The sequence below is a fragment of the Egretta garzetta genome, unplaced genomic scaffold, assembly GCF_000687185.1.
Source record: "Egretta garzetta isolate BGI_Z169 unplaced genomic scaffold, ASM68718v1 scaffold329, whole genome shotgun sequence".
NCBI lineage: Eukaryota > Metazoa > Chordata > Aves > Pelecaniformes > Ardeidae > Egretta > Egretta garzetta.
The window spans coordinates 5,143,988-5,160,433 of record NW_009269999.1 but is presented as its reverse complement, the minus strand read 5'-3'; the positions used below and the strand labels follow the sequence as shown (position 1 = coordinate 5,160,433).

Here is a 16,446-nt window from a genome sequence, read left to right as displayed (position 1 = left end):
TGAGGTGGGGGATGTCCCAGGAGCCTCCCAGGAGGGGGACAGGAGCTCTTCTCCTGGCTTGGTGTGCAGCCTCCCCCTGCCCCCACTCAGGGGTTTGTAAATGGCAAATTCTCATTTGTTTCTTCTTCCTGAGCTGGGAAGACCTTATGGTTGTTCCAATCCTGAGGCTGTTGCAGAAGGAGCTGAGCAGACCTGACTCCTGAGTGCTCGGCTCAGAGACCTGTGCGGGACACGTGGTGCTCTGGAGAGTGCTGCCAGTGGCGATGGTGGCCAGGTTCTGATCTGACACAGCTGGGAGCTGTGATCCCAAATGGTGGTGGTGTCAAAACTGACGATTAAATGATGCACTGGCTGTTTCTCTCCCATGCATGTTCTTAAATAGGTCATATACCCTGCTTGAGAAAAACACGCCTCTCTAAACCTGGTTATGCCTCTGCCTCACAGTGACCACAGGCTTCTCTGAGAACCTGCAGGCGCTTTCTCTAGATGTTTCTCAAGACCTTTTCTAGCTGGGTTCCTAAAACAGATGCTGTTGTCTACAATTAGGGGTAGGTAAAGATTTCTACCCTCTGCCACTGTAGTGGCAGGGTATTATTTTCTTTCTTGAGCTTTTTTTTCTAGGGCTACATCTGGACCGCTCCTTTTCTTAGCCTTTATTTTTCTAGGAGCAGCCAGTTTGAATTTAGAGACTATACAAACTGTAAGTAAACTTAATGTCTTGTGAGGAGCGTGTACTAATGAGATGGAGAAGCAAAGGGGCTATAGAGATAAAAAGTGTAGTTTTTAGAGCAAGTGCTTACGATATGTTAGGAAGAAGCAAATGCTGGGAATATGCTCTAAATAATTAGCTGGGCACAAAGATCAGTTCAGGTGTGTCCTGGATGATGCACCAAGTTCCTCATAGACATTTTATAAACAGGAATTTATTGCACAAGGTATGGGGATGTTCTTGAGCTGGTCAGGCAGCACAGGTGTAAAGAAATGTGCTGGTTTTCCCCCATGTGAGCAACAAGAGAAGAAAGACTCAGTGGGCCACAGAAAGTTGACTGACACGATGTGAGTTAGGGGAATCAGTTTTCTACCCCTTTATGCCCATTTATTGTCCACCACCGTCCCTTTTTGAAGAAACCTGGTCCCTTTCGCTGCTGGAAGAAGGACATGAAGCCAGGTATGCAGCCTTTTTTCAGAGCCCTGGACATGCCCTTTGTGCTGTGTGCTATTGCCTCTCTCCGAGATTCGGTTGCCTTTCAGGTGTCCCTCAGGGCAGATGTGGGCTGTGAGTGTGGAGAACAAGACGGAAGAAATGGACCTATTGCATCAGTTGCAGTGATTTCTTTTCTAGCCTTTCTCAAAAGCTGTTAACTTAGCAATGACAGTGTTGCGGAAGAGGACAGTTTGTGCCACTTCCCATCATTGCTGAGCTGCAGAGAGCAGTTGTTTTGCTGTGTGTGTTTGTTGCCTCTTCATGGGTGTGTGGTGGTTGTATAAATCCTGATTTTTTGCTCTGCTCCTCACAGTAAGCCGTTTTCAGTCATTTTCTAGGTCTAATCCTGTCATACAGGAAGAGGATGTCCGTCAGGCCCCCTCTGGGGTTGGAAGGGGTGCCTGTCTTTTTTTTAAAGCAGGAAATTCTCTGACTGCAGGTTGTTATGCAGGAGCTTGTAAGCAGAGAGAAGACTGTGGCTGGTGTGACCTGCCTGAAGAGTCCTGTCACCTGTGCTGATGCCTCTGTGGCTGATGGCTTCAGCCTGTATGTCTACTCAGGACAGAAGAAACTCTGTTCAGTTAGGGGACAGCTAATATTTTAAGAGCTTCCTATCTTTTTGTGCGGGTTTTGGGTTTGTTTTTTTTTTTTTTTTTTCCAAGGAGAAATTTGGGGGATTCTGTGGCATGGTTTTACCATAGCTGTGTGTGTCTGTTTGCATAGCTGGGGCAGGAGCCTGAATCCCAGTGAAGGGAGCCAGAGGGCCTGACAGTATCCCAGGTACATTTGTGTGGTGGAGCAGAGCATCTCTGGCCCATCAGGCTCTCCTTGCAGTTGTTACTCCAAGCATCAGCCCAGCGCCTGTTCACTTCAGAGCCTGAGTTGAAGTGGTGTATAGGGTGCTGCGAGAGATGAAAATGTCCCTTGCTGCCACCCCCTCTTCCCCACTGTTTGGAAGTGGCTGTGCCAATAGTGATTTACGGCTGAAAACCTGCCCCCTTTGGTAGAGTCCTGCTGGTAGAACAAGGATCTCTCCGGCCTACTTGAATCACAGGTGTAGGGCTGGAGGGACTTCAAGAAGGCATCTAGTCTTTGCAGTGAAATAGCATCTACATCAGGTGTTTATTCTTTTTCTCAAAAGAAAAAAATGCATACAAACAGTGCTGGAGATTCTGCGTCATAGATAACCTGTTTTGGTGTATCACCGCTTTGGCACTGTGTGAATTTGTGTCTTCATACCCAGGCTGAATCTTGTCTACCTTTTGAGCTGATGCTGCAACGTGGAAGAAGAGTTGAGCACTTCCCCCCATTTCTTGTGACTTTTAATGTATGCAGACTGTTCTGTTCCCTTCAGTGTTATCTTTTTAAGACTAAACACACCCAGGTCCTTTAGTTGTTTTTTTCCAGGTCATGCTTTCTACACTATTTTTTGTTTCTTTCCACTGGAATGTGTCTGATTTTTGCATCTGTTTTATAAAGAAGAGTATGTGAGGCTGGGTGCGGTCTGCTAGCTGAAGTCCTGTTTGTGTGGAGTGGAACAACAGAATCACTGCTTCTGTGTCACACCTACAGTGGAGCTACTAATATGTCCTAGCATGTCATTTGCCTACTTTGTAGCAGGCTTATGTGGCTGGCTTGAAATTATTTTCTGAATCAATGTAATTCATGTATGCTTTTTCTTTTTTTTGGCACATTGGAGTTACTGTTTTGTCATGTCCATTTGATTTTTTTTTTTTCCTTGGTGTACTGTTTTGTACTAATCTTTACTGAGATTGGTTTGATAGTATGCTATAGGTAGGTCTAGGATTTCTGCAGCCAGGTCAAAAGACTGTAATAAGATGCCACAAAATCCTGAGCTGGTTTGAACTTGCTATGTTGAGGGATATTTTTTCTTGTCAAAAAAAAAAAAAAAGTGATGGGTTTGTTATGGGTCAGCAAAGTTTACACTTGATCAGACATTATCTTTGCCACAAAAAGTTTTAGTGGTTCTTCCACAGATAGCCAAGCTAGTGTCTTCATTTATTTCTTCTTGCATTCTCCCTGCTCCCTATGTCCATGGTCACTGTGCTTGGAGCTCAGTGTCCTCCTTTGTGGGAGCCATGGGAACCTGTCCTTTAATTTTCTTTTTAGTTGCTTACTGCAGCTGGGCCTTCCTCCTGCAGTGTTTTAGTTTAGGGACTGACATTGGAAAAAGGCCAAGCCTTTAAAAAAATAGTTTTTCCTGCTAGTTTGTTCTGACCCCACTCACTCACAGGGTCAGGCGTGAGCATGGGGACAGGATGCTTCATTAGGGGATGGGGCAGGGGGGGACAAGGGGCAACACTGCCCTTTTCAGCTGCAGTGAGCCCTTGGATTGGTTCCAGCACCCTGGATTTTGTCTTGATAATTTCAGACCCGTTTCTGTCTGGCTGTTACTTAATGCTTTGCTGTCTTTATCACTTTCTTATCTTATAGGTAACTGCAAACTGATCACTTAACTTGATCAAGAATCTTTCAGAGGATTGAAGTTACTGGTCTGTAACTTCTTAAGTCTTCTCCCACCTTTTTTTTTTCTTTTTATAAAGGTAGGTGAGGCATGGTGCTTCTCCAGCCTTCTGTGGCCTTCCCATATTCCTGTACATTTTCAAAGATGGTCACTAATGCTTCAGAGTTGACTTTGGTTTCTTATATGCTTTCAGGTGAATGTTTTCATTCTCTCTCAATCTGCAGCTGTCTTGTGAACATTTCTTAAGCAGTTCTTTTCTAACCTGCTCTTTTCTCCTTTTTCCAAACTAATTTTCCTTGTCACATCTCACTTTTTCTTCTGGAGACTGAAGGAGCATTTGTAGTTCAGCCTTTGTATTATTGCCTTCCTTTCCTATTTGCCAATGAGAGTGTAATTATCTTTATTTTCCTCTTCCAACATGCCTGCTTCTCTCCAGTTTTCATGTGACTGAAGAGTTCTTAGTAATAGCTGTGCTGATTTTGACTAAGAGACCATCTAACCCAGTATCCTTCTAGGAAAGAATAAAAATAGGACAAGTATATATGATATTTTCCATCTACTCTTCCAGCCTCTGGCTCCTTTCAGATAAGGGGATTTCCCAAGTCTAATGTGAGCTGTCTAACCATTAACAATCAATAGATTTGTCTTTCTAGTAATTGTCCTGTCTTTGTCAAATCCATGTAAAATTTTCCATCACTTTTGAAGAAGTACTACCCTACAAGTTACCTGCTGGTGAAGAGTCGCATTTGTTTGGTTTATTTTGAAGCTGACCCTCACTGGCTCCATGTGATGGCTGTTAGCACTTACGTCTGAAGAGATGGTGAATAATCTACCCTTGTTCACCGTCTTTATACCACTCATGATTTTACGGACCTCTGTTATGTTGCCTGTCTTGCATCCTAATTCGTTACATGGATGCTGTTCCATGGCAAAGAAAAGATTTATCTGGGTAGCATCTCTGGTCAATACCTTCCTCTGAAGCCTTGGGACACTGAAGGGCAAGGACAAGGGTATTTGGAGTCCTTGTCCAGTCCACCTGAGGGGAGATGCTGAAAGCCAGACTCTTTCTTAAGATGTCTCACGTGCAGTTTCATACACCTGATGATAAACAGCCTCTCTGTCCTTTATTGCTCTTTCGAAATCAGGAAGAGTTTCAGATGTTCCTTATGGGGATACATACCTGTGCTAAGATGCTGAGGGAGGGGATGGGGTGACCAAGGCCTTTCCTCTGGGATGGTGGGCGGGAGTCTTGGGCACTCTCTCAGAACTGCTCTCCCCTGCTCTTTTCAGAGATCGGCCAGCCTGGCTGAGACCACTTAGCGATGACAAAACAAAAGCTTCTGCTTGATGGGACACTCTCCTTGTTTCTGATTGTGGCCTGTGAAGCTCAGCAGGTTCCGAGAAGTCATGTTGCTGCTAGTTCTGGTCCTGTGTGTGAGAAGGAGGCAGAGTCCTGGGGAAACCTTTTTAGCAGTGAGCGGCTGGATGCCTGGATCTGTTCCCTCATCGGTTCGTTCATGGTGGGACTGAGTGGGGTCTTCCCCTTGCTGGTGATCCCATTTGAGACAGGAGCTGCTCTGCGGTCAGAAGGTAAGCCTGCTACCTCCATTAGTCTTTCTGAAGCCAGAAGTCCTGCATTGTGACTGAATAGCACAGTGATGAACAGGACCTTGTCACAGAAATACTGTTCTTTACAATAGACAGTCCGTTTCTGGTGCTTTATTCCATACCTGGAAATTTGATAGGGAGTCCTCAGACAAATGCAAGCCCTGGATAGAGCTTATACAAAGAGTATTGTTTGTTTTGCACCCTGCTTGGTCCAGGACCCTCCCACACACTGCTGTCCCAGCCGTGTGGTACAAGGGCTTTTTCTTGCACTCCAGCTGTTTGTTTTGTGCTCTCTCCTTTGAAATCTTGCTTTGCAGATGCTTCCAATTGAGGTCTTTCTGTGCAAAATCTCAGCTGGAGATGTTTTGGCTCCTGGCTGAGTTGTGATCAGTTTTTGTTTGTGGTTTTTTTTTTTTTTTTTTTTTTTTAGCTGGATCACACCGTTTGAAGCAGTTGTTGAGTTTTGCAATTGGTGGGCTACTGGGGAATGTGTTTCTCCACCTGCTTCCCGAAGCCTGGGCCTACACATGCAGTGCAACGACAGGTATGAAAGCCTTATGTGCCTAGAAGCAGTCTGTGTTATGCCTACTGCTACATTTTTTGAGTCCGTTTCATCTTGAAAACACAAGACCAGCCAGGCTGCGTCAGCCCAAAAACTGGGCTGGGCTGGTATTCTCTTTCAAACAATGTGCAAAAGAAAATGCATAGGCGAGGAAAAAAGAACAACAAAAACACATGTAATACTTAATCTTTGTACTCTACAGTCCTCTAAAGATTCTGAGATTGGAGGCTCCCTGAGTTGTCCATGGTTTCTTTATGTTTAGTGACTTGCGATGGATTTCTTGTCTATCTACTTTTTCTATCTTGCCTTGGACTCCTGTAATTTTTGTTGATTTTTCTTTGTCCTTTCTGTTAGAAAAGGGAACGCTTCTTTAACCTGATGGGAAGTTATGAATGTATGTGTGGTCTGGCACGTGAACATGTGTACCGTCTCAGGTGGGAATTCTGCCCCATTAGATGTGTCTTGTCTATAATTCTGTCCCTGTAACAGTGTTACTCCTAGAGTCTCTTTCTTGGGACTAACTGGGGCCCCTCTGCTGGGTACTTTGATCTGTGGGAGCCCAAATGTGTTGCCTTCTCAATCGTTGCTCATTGAGAAGTAATGGAAAATTGTCCACAGAGTCATGACTACGATGGGGCAGGGGAAGAAAAAGGAAATGCAGGTGACAGAAACCTGTGTTCGCCAGCAAACTAAACACTGATTGGGTCGGGACAGAGCTTGTGGTATCGGTGTATCTCCTTCACCCCTCAGATAGCCAGGGTTATTGAAACCTGTAGTGATTGTATCTCTCTGCTTCAGCAGACTGGTAACATAGAAGGCAGGTGCTGCTGCATCCCACCTGTTGAGAAACCAAGAAATCACTTCCCTGCTGAAAAAGTGAGAGAGGGGAAAGGATGCCCTGGGTTACCCAGACTTCCTTGCACCTGTGTCCTGGGATTTAAAATTTGCTGGGCCTTTGGTCCTCTTCTTCCTCATGGCTCTGGCACTGCCAGCAGAACCTGCTGTCCTTTTTTTTTCCCTTTTCTACAGCGGTTCCCAAATTACTCTGTCTTCCTGCTCTAGCTTGTTTGCTTCTGCCAGACTGTCCTGAAACATAAAGGTTTCCTTGACCCATGTAAGCCCCATTACAGAGTTGTTCTGTTCTTCCACTGCATTGCAATCTCCAGTTCTGCAGCGAGGCTTAATGGATGATTATCTCACAAGTTTGGCTGTAATTGAGAAGAAAGTTTATAGCTTTGGGCTTAATAACTTGCCCAGGTGTGGCAGAAAGGGGAAGGTGAGTCTGTAGCTCCACTAATGGCAGATTTCATGTCAGGGCTTGCTGCTCAGTAGACACAGCTGCAGGATTTTTGTTGACGTAATCTTCACTTGTCTCTGGAGCTCAGAGAAATTCCCAGTGTTGTCAGGAAATATTCGGGATTGCACCATTGGAAGCACAAAGGGTGAGGGCTCTCACTCTGAGTGTCCTGAGATGAGGATAGATCAAGAATAAGCAAGTTAAAACTAATTTGCTGTGAGATACGTTAGCTCCTTATTCCTTGCAGAAAGTGTTTCCACTGTTGTTTCTTGTTTTGTTTTTTTTTTTCTTGGAACTGCTGGTTAAACTGTCTGGGGCGGGGTGGGTTCACATGTGTGAAACACCGTGTACTTGATAGCAACATGAAGATTTCTCTCTTGTCACTCAGGAGAAGGGCAGAGCTTTCAGCAGCAGAAGCTTCTGGGTCTCTGGGTGATCATTGGTTTCCTGACCTTCCTGGTGCTAGAGAAGATCTTCTTAGAGAAAGAAGAGAAGGAGTGCCCTGGTGTGGTAAGTTAGCAGCCAGAGGGGAGGGAGTGCTGTTATATTTGGAACACTGTACTAAACACCTCATCTTCCCTATCTGACAGTCTCAGCAAATGATCCTGAAGCTGGAGTAGCTTGTCAGTGCTCTTTGGGAGCTTTTTGCCACTTCTTTGACAGTGGGTTCTAGAAGGTGTTTGATCTCCAGGCTTTGGTTTTGTGGTTTTAGTTGAGATTTCTCACCTCTGGCTGGTTTTGTTCTTGATGTGGTATGTGTTAAAGAGATCTGCCCTTTTATGGGGACCGGTTGCTGGAGCGCTCTGCAGATGAGACTCTTGCTCAAGTAAGGTTTGAGGGATGACAGCTTGCTGATGCATGTTCCACTGAGCCATCGTGACTCATTCCCGTTTTGGGTCCTCAGTCAGGACAAAGACCAGCCTTCTCTGGAAGATGTTCCTCACTGCCCACTCTTCTTGGGTACAACCTGGACCAGGTGTTTGTTCGGGTAACTTTGTGTGGTAGACAGGGTTTATGGTAGTACTAAGTAATGGTTCAGAGGAGAGTCACCCAGCTGCAAAGGGGCAGCGTAGACAGAGGTACCAGAAGGTAATTCCAAGATAGAGGAGAGGAGCTAGTCCTCAGACATCTGCGCAACTCCTGTAGACTGTTCAGTCCTCGCTGTGCTATGACTTTTCAGAGGTGAAACTGCAGGTCAGACGCTGCATAAGAGCAATTAGGTGTTACTTTGACTCACCATGAGATTTTAAAGTCTGAAAGGAACTTAATCTCATTTATAGAGAGACTGAAGTCTGAGCAATCCCAGCTATAGAATAATTCTCTAGACTTATTCTCATGCACTGGGGTGAGCAAGACTCTTTTTTTACCCCTATTCCTTGCCCAGACAGAGTTGTATTTCTGTGGGCAGCAGCTGCCAGAAGGATCAGTCCCTTGTCTTTCCAGTGGAACCTGGCTCATGCCAAGGGGGTGAGACTCCAATTCCTCCTCTATCTTTCTGCTTTCCTCCTCTTGGTGATTGGGGAAGTCTTTGTTCTTGTTGTCTCACAGTGCAGATGTCACAGCGCTCTCTGAAATCTGTCTCATTTCTTGCAGTTGTCATTATTAAACTGGGTACCAAAGCTGGTGATTGTAAGGACAAAAGGATTAAGGGTGAAGATTGGATTTCTGACCCTGATTCATGCTCGTTCATCACTGACAGATAAAAAGGCATTGACAAGTTGTTTTCCCCTAATTTAGGACTGTGATTCCAAAGCACCAGCTGGAAAGATTCCTAATGGAAGTGGCTACCCGGCACGGAAGGTGGGAAGCCAATCTCAAAGAGCAGGAACAGGTTCAACTCAATGTAATGGCTCTTCTCTCCAGTCTTGTCCAACGGACAACAGAATCAAGGTAAGAGAACCACAAACTGACCTTTGCATCTTATGTTTTTGGGCCACGTATTAAAATTCAGTCAGGAGGATGAGTTGTCTGTGGAAAGAACTGTGCCTCACTGAGAAAGTCAGTGTTTGAATGAGTTGTGTTTAATTTTGCTCTGTCAAAGTATCTGCTCAAGTCACAGCAGGGAGGAAATAGTGGACTTGGAGAAAATCTGCATTGCAGCTTATGCAAAAGAGGCAAAGCCACTATTGTGAAGGCATAAGTCTGATGTGCATTTTGGCTGAATCCTGAGACCAAAGTACAGTACCTTCCACATTTTGTTACTCTGTATCTTATAGTCGTTATATCTTTATTTGCTTAAATTTTTGTGTCATGATTTCTCTTGTGCCTGCATTGTACCAGTTGTCAGCTGCACATTTCCTTTTGAGGCACCTTTTGGAAGCGTTTTGACAGTTGAAGCTATCCACTGTAAAACTGAGAAGTTCAGTGTCTCAGATTAGCAGTTTATCTGCTGCCAAAAAGGGCTTCTTGTCCACTTCTGCTTCCAATCCTGTATTTCCCATCACTTCCTTTGCACTGGACCTCATCTGACCCCACAGTTGAGCCTATTTAAGAGCTAAACAGGCAAAGAATTTGCTTTTTCTTTTCTTTTTTTTTTTTTTTCTTTTTCCCCATAGATTTATTTCTCTCCTAACTTAACTTCTTGAATCAGCTTGATGTTTAGACAGGCAGCCTGTAGTGGTGGGATAAGGGAGATCAGCAAGCTCATAGTATTGGAGGTAGAAGAGGGAAAAGGAGTACTGTATCATTGGGCAGTGGCTGACCTTTAGATTGGCTTTGCTTTCAGTTTTATGTTACTATCTTTGCACTGCAGAAACCCCTGTTTGGGTGAACATTGGAAGCAAAAGAGTAAACGACCGCTTTGGCAAAGGAGGACCTATAATTTGAGAGCCCATAAAAATGTGCAAGACTGTAGGAGAGTAACTATGAACAGAAAGTGTGGTTGCATGAACTAGTCCAAACCAGGATATATGGTCAGTCAGAGGCTCTTCAGTCTTTCTATTTTAAATCTGTTTTGCTGTAACATTACAGTTACTACACAATGTGAAAGATATGCTGAGGTCACCGGGTATTTTTGATATCTGTCACATTTGTGTAATCTGTACAGAACACTGCACAAATGGCGAGGTGCTGCATTGGTGTCTCTAGAGTGGTGAAGAAACCAATATTACTGGGTTATGAAACATTGTGCCATTATTTTGGAAAGGTTTATATAAGGAACTACGGACTTAGAGGATGGTTAGTCTACCACTGATTTCAAGTAGAAATGAAACACTGATGTGGAACACAATTGCTCAGGGCCTGGTTCTAATATAAAAAATAATAATGTAATTAATGCTAATTGATATGATCTTACAGAATATAAATTCTCATCAACCAAGCATTTTTTCCCTGCCTTTTATTTGGTCATAAGATTGTTTGATAAAGGTAACGACACTGGCAAATGTAAATAAAATGTAACTTTCTCCCACGTTCTAATAAGGCTAGTACTGCATGAAATCAGCCTGGCTAATATTAGCTGTATTAAAAATCAATTATTCTATATTATCAACAGGGACTGGATTAATGCAGCCCCCCTCAAATCTGTTCACTGGTGCTTTATGATTATTTATAAAAACAGTTTGTATTCGCATTTTAGGCACTACTGTATTACTTAAATGGCACATTGTGACTGCATGAGGTCAGTGATACCAGCTAAACTGAGTAACTTCATCAAAAGAGCTGAATTTTTAACATGTTTTGATACATGCAAATATTAAGGAATAGATTAAGAAAGAATGCAGATCATATTTACAAGATACAGACAGTTTCTAGGAAGTCAATGCCTTGGAAAAAGGTGTGAGAATCACAGTAGGAAATTGTTTGAACGCATTCTTCCATTATGATGCTGCAGCCAGGAGGATGGGTGAGTAGGAAATAGAATGTAAGAGAAGAGGCAAGTGTTCCTCTTTCTATAGCAGTAATGAAACAGCTATCTGACTTTTTCCAGTGGTGGTGTTCACGATATCCAAAATACTACTGATAATTTGTAAAGATATCGGGAAAGAGCTGAAATAATTATTTTAGGTGTGCAGTACATGATAAGTGATTTTCTTAAGTCATTAGCTCTGTAGACATGTCAGATCAGGGGTGACTTAAAGTATACAAATATGCATGTAAGAGGCATGACTAAATTTGAGTAGTTAAAGCTATACAAACAGTGGAAGTCTAGAAATCAAAGACAACTCTGTAATTGAGGGCAACTTGCCAGTGGACCAACTTTACCTTAGAGATGTGGTACATTCTTTGTCACTTGGGGGCTCTAAGCTGTGATTTAAGCTGCTTTCTACAAGGTATGCTGTAGCTTAGAAACAATGGGCTTCATGCAGAAATTGAACAAGATTCTTTCAGTTGTGTTGTGTAGAAGAATTTTAAAGCTAGAAGGGCTCTCCATGGTTTTCTAGACCTAACACATCTGTTCAGTCTTACAGACTGTTGTCAATATGCATGAAGTAGAAACTAATGAGTTACCGTGTGTAGTTTTAACTTTCTACCTTCTGAGCCATATAATCTGAATATTTTAATAGTCTTTCTCATTGGGGGGAAACTACCAAAACTACCAAGATATTCCTGTGTTGTTAGCTGGTTTCCTTAGGCAACAACATAAGCAGTCACTCCATCTGTCTGTCCATCTGTTCTGTCCTTCATTTTCAACAACTTTTGAACTTGTAATTAATTCTATTCAAGTTCAAGAGAGGATAGAAGTCTTGAGGGTAATCAGATTTCTGCAAGTTCCATAAAAATCAGCATGGCGGTAGAGGAGGAATGCAAACTAATGCCCTCTTGAAAAACTCTGGCAGAACCTAGATGTTGCATGCTGCTTGGCAGGTCCACCTGGTTGGCAGAGCAGCCTGTAAGTCTCACTGCCCCAACCTGGTGGGGAAGTGGCTGCCATGCAGTGCGGAGTGGGGAAGGGACATGCAGGGAAACAGCGTTGCTGGAAGTGAGCAAAGTAGGTGCTTGCAAAGAAAAGAGGGAAAGGCATAGCAAGCCAGACTTCTTTGGTTCTACTATTCACTCAGTAACCATCTTTTTTTTTTTTTTTTTTTTTTTTTTTTTTTTTTTTTTTTCCCCCCTCCAGAAAACAAAAAGGGAAAGATACTATTTGAACAAACAAACAAAGTCACCCTTCAGGGCTTAATGATTAGTAAGCTGTAATGGGTCATCCCTTGTCCACATATATTAGAACTTCTGCTCATTAGCTTCTGCTGTAGTAATTTGTCCTAAAATGAAAACTGCAGGTGGGAGGCTTCCTTTGCACCCAAACATAGATCAGTTCTGGCTGCATTGCAGCCTTTATTCCCTCAACAAGTAAAAACATTGCAGAGTACTTTTGCCTTCCTTATTCTTTCTTTTTCCCTGTGGCACATGGGGTCCTTGCTGATTTGTAGAAGTACATTTTATTGCATAGTGACATTAATTCTGAAGCGTGAACATAAACACTTCATCTGGCTGTGCTCTTTATGAGCAACAAGAACATCCTATTAGGAATTCGCAGAATGTAAATGTCAGAGGCTCATAACTGTCAAATCAACCCAATTTATTCCTGAGCACTCCAAGGCTTTGCTTCTTTCGGTGACAGCTTTTGCCCAAGCCACTGACAAGTAAAAGTCATAATGTTTTAATCATGAAGTCTATTTTTTCCCTATACAGTGGTATGGGAAAGGATTTTTGTGTAAAAGTCATGTGAATAATTATTATTAGCCTTCAGGGAAAACACAATCACATGAAATCTGGACATGAAAAGGAGAAGATTTAGACAGTCGTATTTGACTGAAAATGAGGAATGAGAAGTAAAACTGCTGTGTTCATGGGTCTGCCTATATGCATCCCTTTGTGTTCCCCTTCTTACAAAAACATGCAGGGAGCTTTTGCATCCATTGTGGAGATGTTACTAGATTATTACTTAAACATGATCTGTAGTTAGGCTTTGCTTAATTCTTAATTTTTGCATTTAATGATCAACGCAATTTTAAAAGTTTAGAGCCTATGAAGATGTCCTGAGATTGTGCAGTAGAAGTGCCCTGCAGAAAGGTGGTGCTTTGGAGACAGAGACTTGAGAGAAAGCCCCACCTGACCTGTGGCATACACATGGCAGGAAGAAAAGATGTCCCAAGAAGATTTTGATAGAAGCAGGGAAGAGCAGAAGACCAAAAAAGGCTCATGAAACCCATCAACAATTGTGTTTTTCCAGATGAACTTTGGCACCTGATGCTGTGGTGAAATAAGAGATTAATGTCTTGCAGTTTCTAGACAGTCTCTCTACTTGCTGGATGCTGCCCTATATCTGGAGTTAATGTGTGCCAGCTTAGTTCTTAGTCCAGAGACAGCCTGATCTATTAGCTAACATCTGGTTTGATCGTAATTTATACTTCAGTGCCATATCATGAACTGCAGTACCTCAGGACCCATGTGCATGTTTTTGTTAAATCTAATGGAAAAAAAACCAAAAACCTGTGAGCAAAAGAGCTGGGGTGGTACCCTCATAAATCACTTTAAGTCAAATAGTCGGAATTTGTCTGGAGATGACTGTAGTTAGCATGATAGGAAAGTCTAACATGGAGATGGACTTGCAAGGAAGGAAGCTGCTTTATGCTTATAATTTTAAGAATTGTGTTTGTATGCAAATGCATATACATGCTATCCAGCCTTCTAGTAGGTGTTTTTTTGGTGACTGTCATCACTGTCTTCTCTTTTTTTTTTGTTAAGGGAAAGCAAACCCACAAGCACAAGCTTTTTTAGTACAATGCTTAAAGATTGTTTAGTTATAAAAAGCAATTTCGGCAACATTTGTTCTGCTGCATTGTTCTTGCCAGCTTTTCAAGAGGAGATATTTAAGAGTTGGATGTTAAAGTACATGTCTGGAAAACAAGGTCAGGTCATATTTGAAGCCAGTCACCTATGTAAATTAGTCAGTGTTACCTAAAATTGGTTTGATTTAGAATCAGATTTGCATTATATCCTTGCATTTTGGCTTTCTTCTTTTTCCTTTCCCTTTTTCTGTTTCTAGAGCTCTTTGTCATTTGCATAAGATGATTATCCTAATCTCAGACGATACTTGCCAACCCTAAAACTTAGTTCACTCTAAAACTAAGCATAACATTTGATTTGTACTTGAGCACTGACATAGTTTAAGATCTTCACCAGAAGTGCTATGTCCTGACCTTTCCCATCTGATCGTGACTCTGTATAACCTGTGTCCAAGCCGTGTGCTCTCTTTTATCTAGTTATGTCTCTTCCTTTATCAGGGTCTCTTCCTTCTCTTTGCAGATTAGTGGATACCTCAATCTGCTGGCCAACACCATTGATAACTTTACGCATGGGCTGGCCGTAGCAGCCAGCTTCCTGGTTAGCAGAAAGGTAAGGTTTCTGCCACCAGCTGTGTAGTCAACTGGAAAGGCCTGTTCTCGTGTGATGCAACATGCAAAAAAAGCAAATATGTGAGGAGTTCCCTCCTATTTTCTGGGAGTTTCTGAGAAAATGGAGACTACAGTAAAAAGCAACCCTATCCTGACACTCTGATGCAGAGCTTCTTCAAACCTGGGACATGTTAGTCATTTGTACTGGCATTAAGGGAAGGGTTAGCTCATATACCCTTTTGTTGAATAGTTCTAAACTCTGAGTAACAAGTCTTAACTTGGGGAAAGGGGCCTTGACATGCTGATGAAAGTCTCATCTCTCAGAGCTGGGGGACTGTTTCCTAATTACCTTCTCTCCTCTGCTACAGGTTGGGTTCCTAACCACAATGGCCATTCTCCTGCACGAAATCCCACATGAGGTGAGAGGGCTTTGTATTCTGCCATCATGAGGGCTTACAAGGGTGTTTCACCTACACAGAGGAGGGCTCAGTCTGGTTAACATTTTCTTGCCCCTTTGAAAGCTGTTCCCTGTGGGAGACTGGCAACATGGAAAACTAGAAGCAGTTTTGAAGCACTAGTCTTGTTCCTCATGGCCTTTGTGACTGAGAACATTCATATTCATTAACTGTCAGCTCTTGGTTTTCTTAGGTTGGAGACTTTGCAATCCTACTTCGGGCTGGCTTTGATCGCTGGAGTGCAGCCAAGATGCAGCTTTCCACAGCTCTGGGGGGGATTCTAGGAGCCTGCTTTGCAATATGTGCTCAGTCACCAAAAGGAGCAGGTAAGGCTCCCTGGGACCCCTGTAGGAATAGGGGGGGAGGGAGGGGGCGCTATCGTTCCCATGTGTGTATCTTCCTTCCCTTCTCTGTTCTCTCCTATGGCTTTGTCTCAGTAATAAGAAAAGCTTTCTGTATTTGTGCAGGGGAAACGGTAGCCTGGATCCTCCCTTTCACTTCTGGAGGATTTCTGTATATTGCCTTGGTAAATGTTGTGCCTGATCTCCTGGAGGAAAAGAATCCTTGGTAAGTGCTCCCTCCTGTTCTGCTGCAGCAGTTCTTGCTGCCAGGAAGCAGGGATATAACCCTTCCCCGTGCCTGTTCTGGGAGCACATGAATGCCAGCTTTCCAAATCCCATGGGCATGGCTGGAATCTGGATAGACTGCAGTGCTAGCTGCTGTGTTTATGGGGCTACAAAGACCCTATAAAACATGAGAACTTTCAACTGGGTCAGTCCCAAAGATTGCAGTACCACAGTATGTAGCATAACCAGCTAGAGCAGGTTGCTCAGAGACATGTCCAGTAAGGTCACCCATTCCCAATCTGTCTTGTCAGCTTCTGGCATGTACTGGTTTAGGGACTGTCTTAACCAGGGCCCCATAGTGGGGTGTGTGTCTGATAACCACATGTGAAGCTATCCTTCACATGCTTCTCTCATCCCTTTTTGATCCTGTCCATTATTTTGGGCTTCTGCAATCTCTCTTTTGGCAGCAAGTTTGCGTAGTTTGACTGCACTGTGTTAAATGATGCTTCCTATTATTTGTTTTTTAGCTTCTTGCTTATTAATTTTGTTTAGAATCATAGAATATTTTGGGTTGGAAGGGACCCCTAGAGGTCATCTAGTCCAACCCCCCTGCAGTGAGCAGGGACACCGCTAACTAGATCAGGTTGCTCAGAGCCCCATCCAACCTGGCCTTGAATGTTCCAGGGATGGGGCCTCCACTACCTCTCTGGGCAACCTGTTCCAGTGTTTCACCACCCTCATTGTAAAGAATTTCTTCCTTATATCTAGTCTAAACTTACCCTGGTTTAGTTTAAAACCATTACCCCTTGTCCTGACACAGCTGGCCCTACTAAAAAGATTTTCCCCATCTTTCCTATAGGCCCCCTTTAGGTACTGAAAGGCCGCAATCAGGTCTCCCGACAGCCTTCTCTTCTCCAGGCTGAACAAGCCCA

General features: G+C 43.3%; 1 protein-coding gene across 1 annotated transcript in view; it reads left to right on the top strand.

Moving 5' to 3' along the window:
- The first annotated feature begins 5,010 nt into the window (after positions 1-5,010).
- SLC39A13 (solute carrier family 39 member 13) overlaps positions 5,011-16,446 on the top strand; it is a 15,300-nt gene continuing 3,864 nt past the window's right edge. Inside the window, exons 1-8 of the mRNA XM_009647574.2 lie at positions 5,011-5,279; positions 5,728-5,841; positions 7,545-7,666; positions 8,894-9,046; positions 14,405-14,494; positions 14,862-14,912; positions 15,142-15,274; positions 15,416-15,515. Coding sequence (XP_009645869.1) covers positions 5,012-5,279; positions 5,728-5,841; positions 7,545-7,666; positions 8,894-9,046; positions 14,405-14,494; positions 14,862-14,912; positions 15,142-15,274; positions 15,416-15,515 — 1,031 coding nt within the window. The 5' untranslated portion in view covers position 5,011. The remainder of the gene's footprint in view (positions 5,280-5,727; positions 5,842-7,544; positions 7,667-8,893; positions 9,047-14,404; positions 14,495-14,861; positions 14,913-15,141; positions 15,275-15,415; positions 15,516-16,446) is intronic.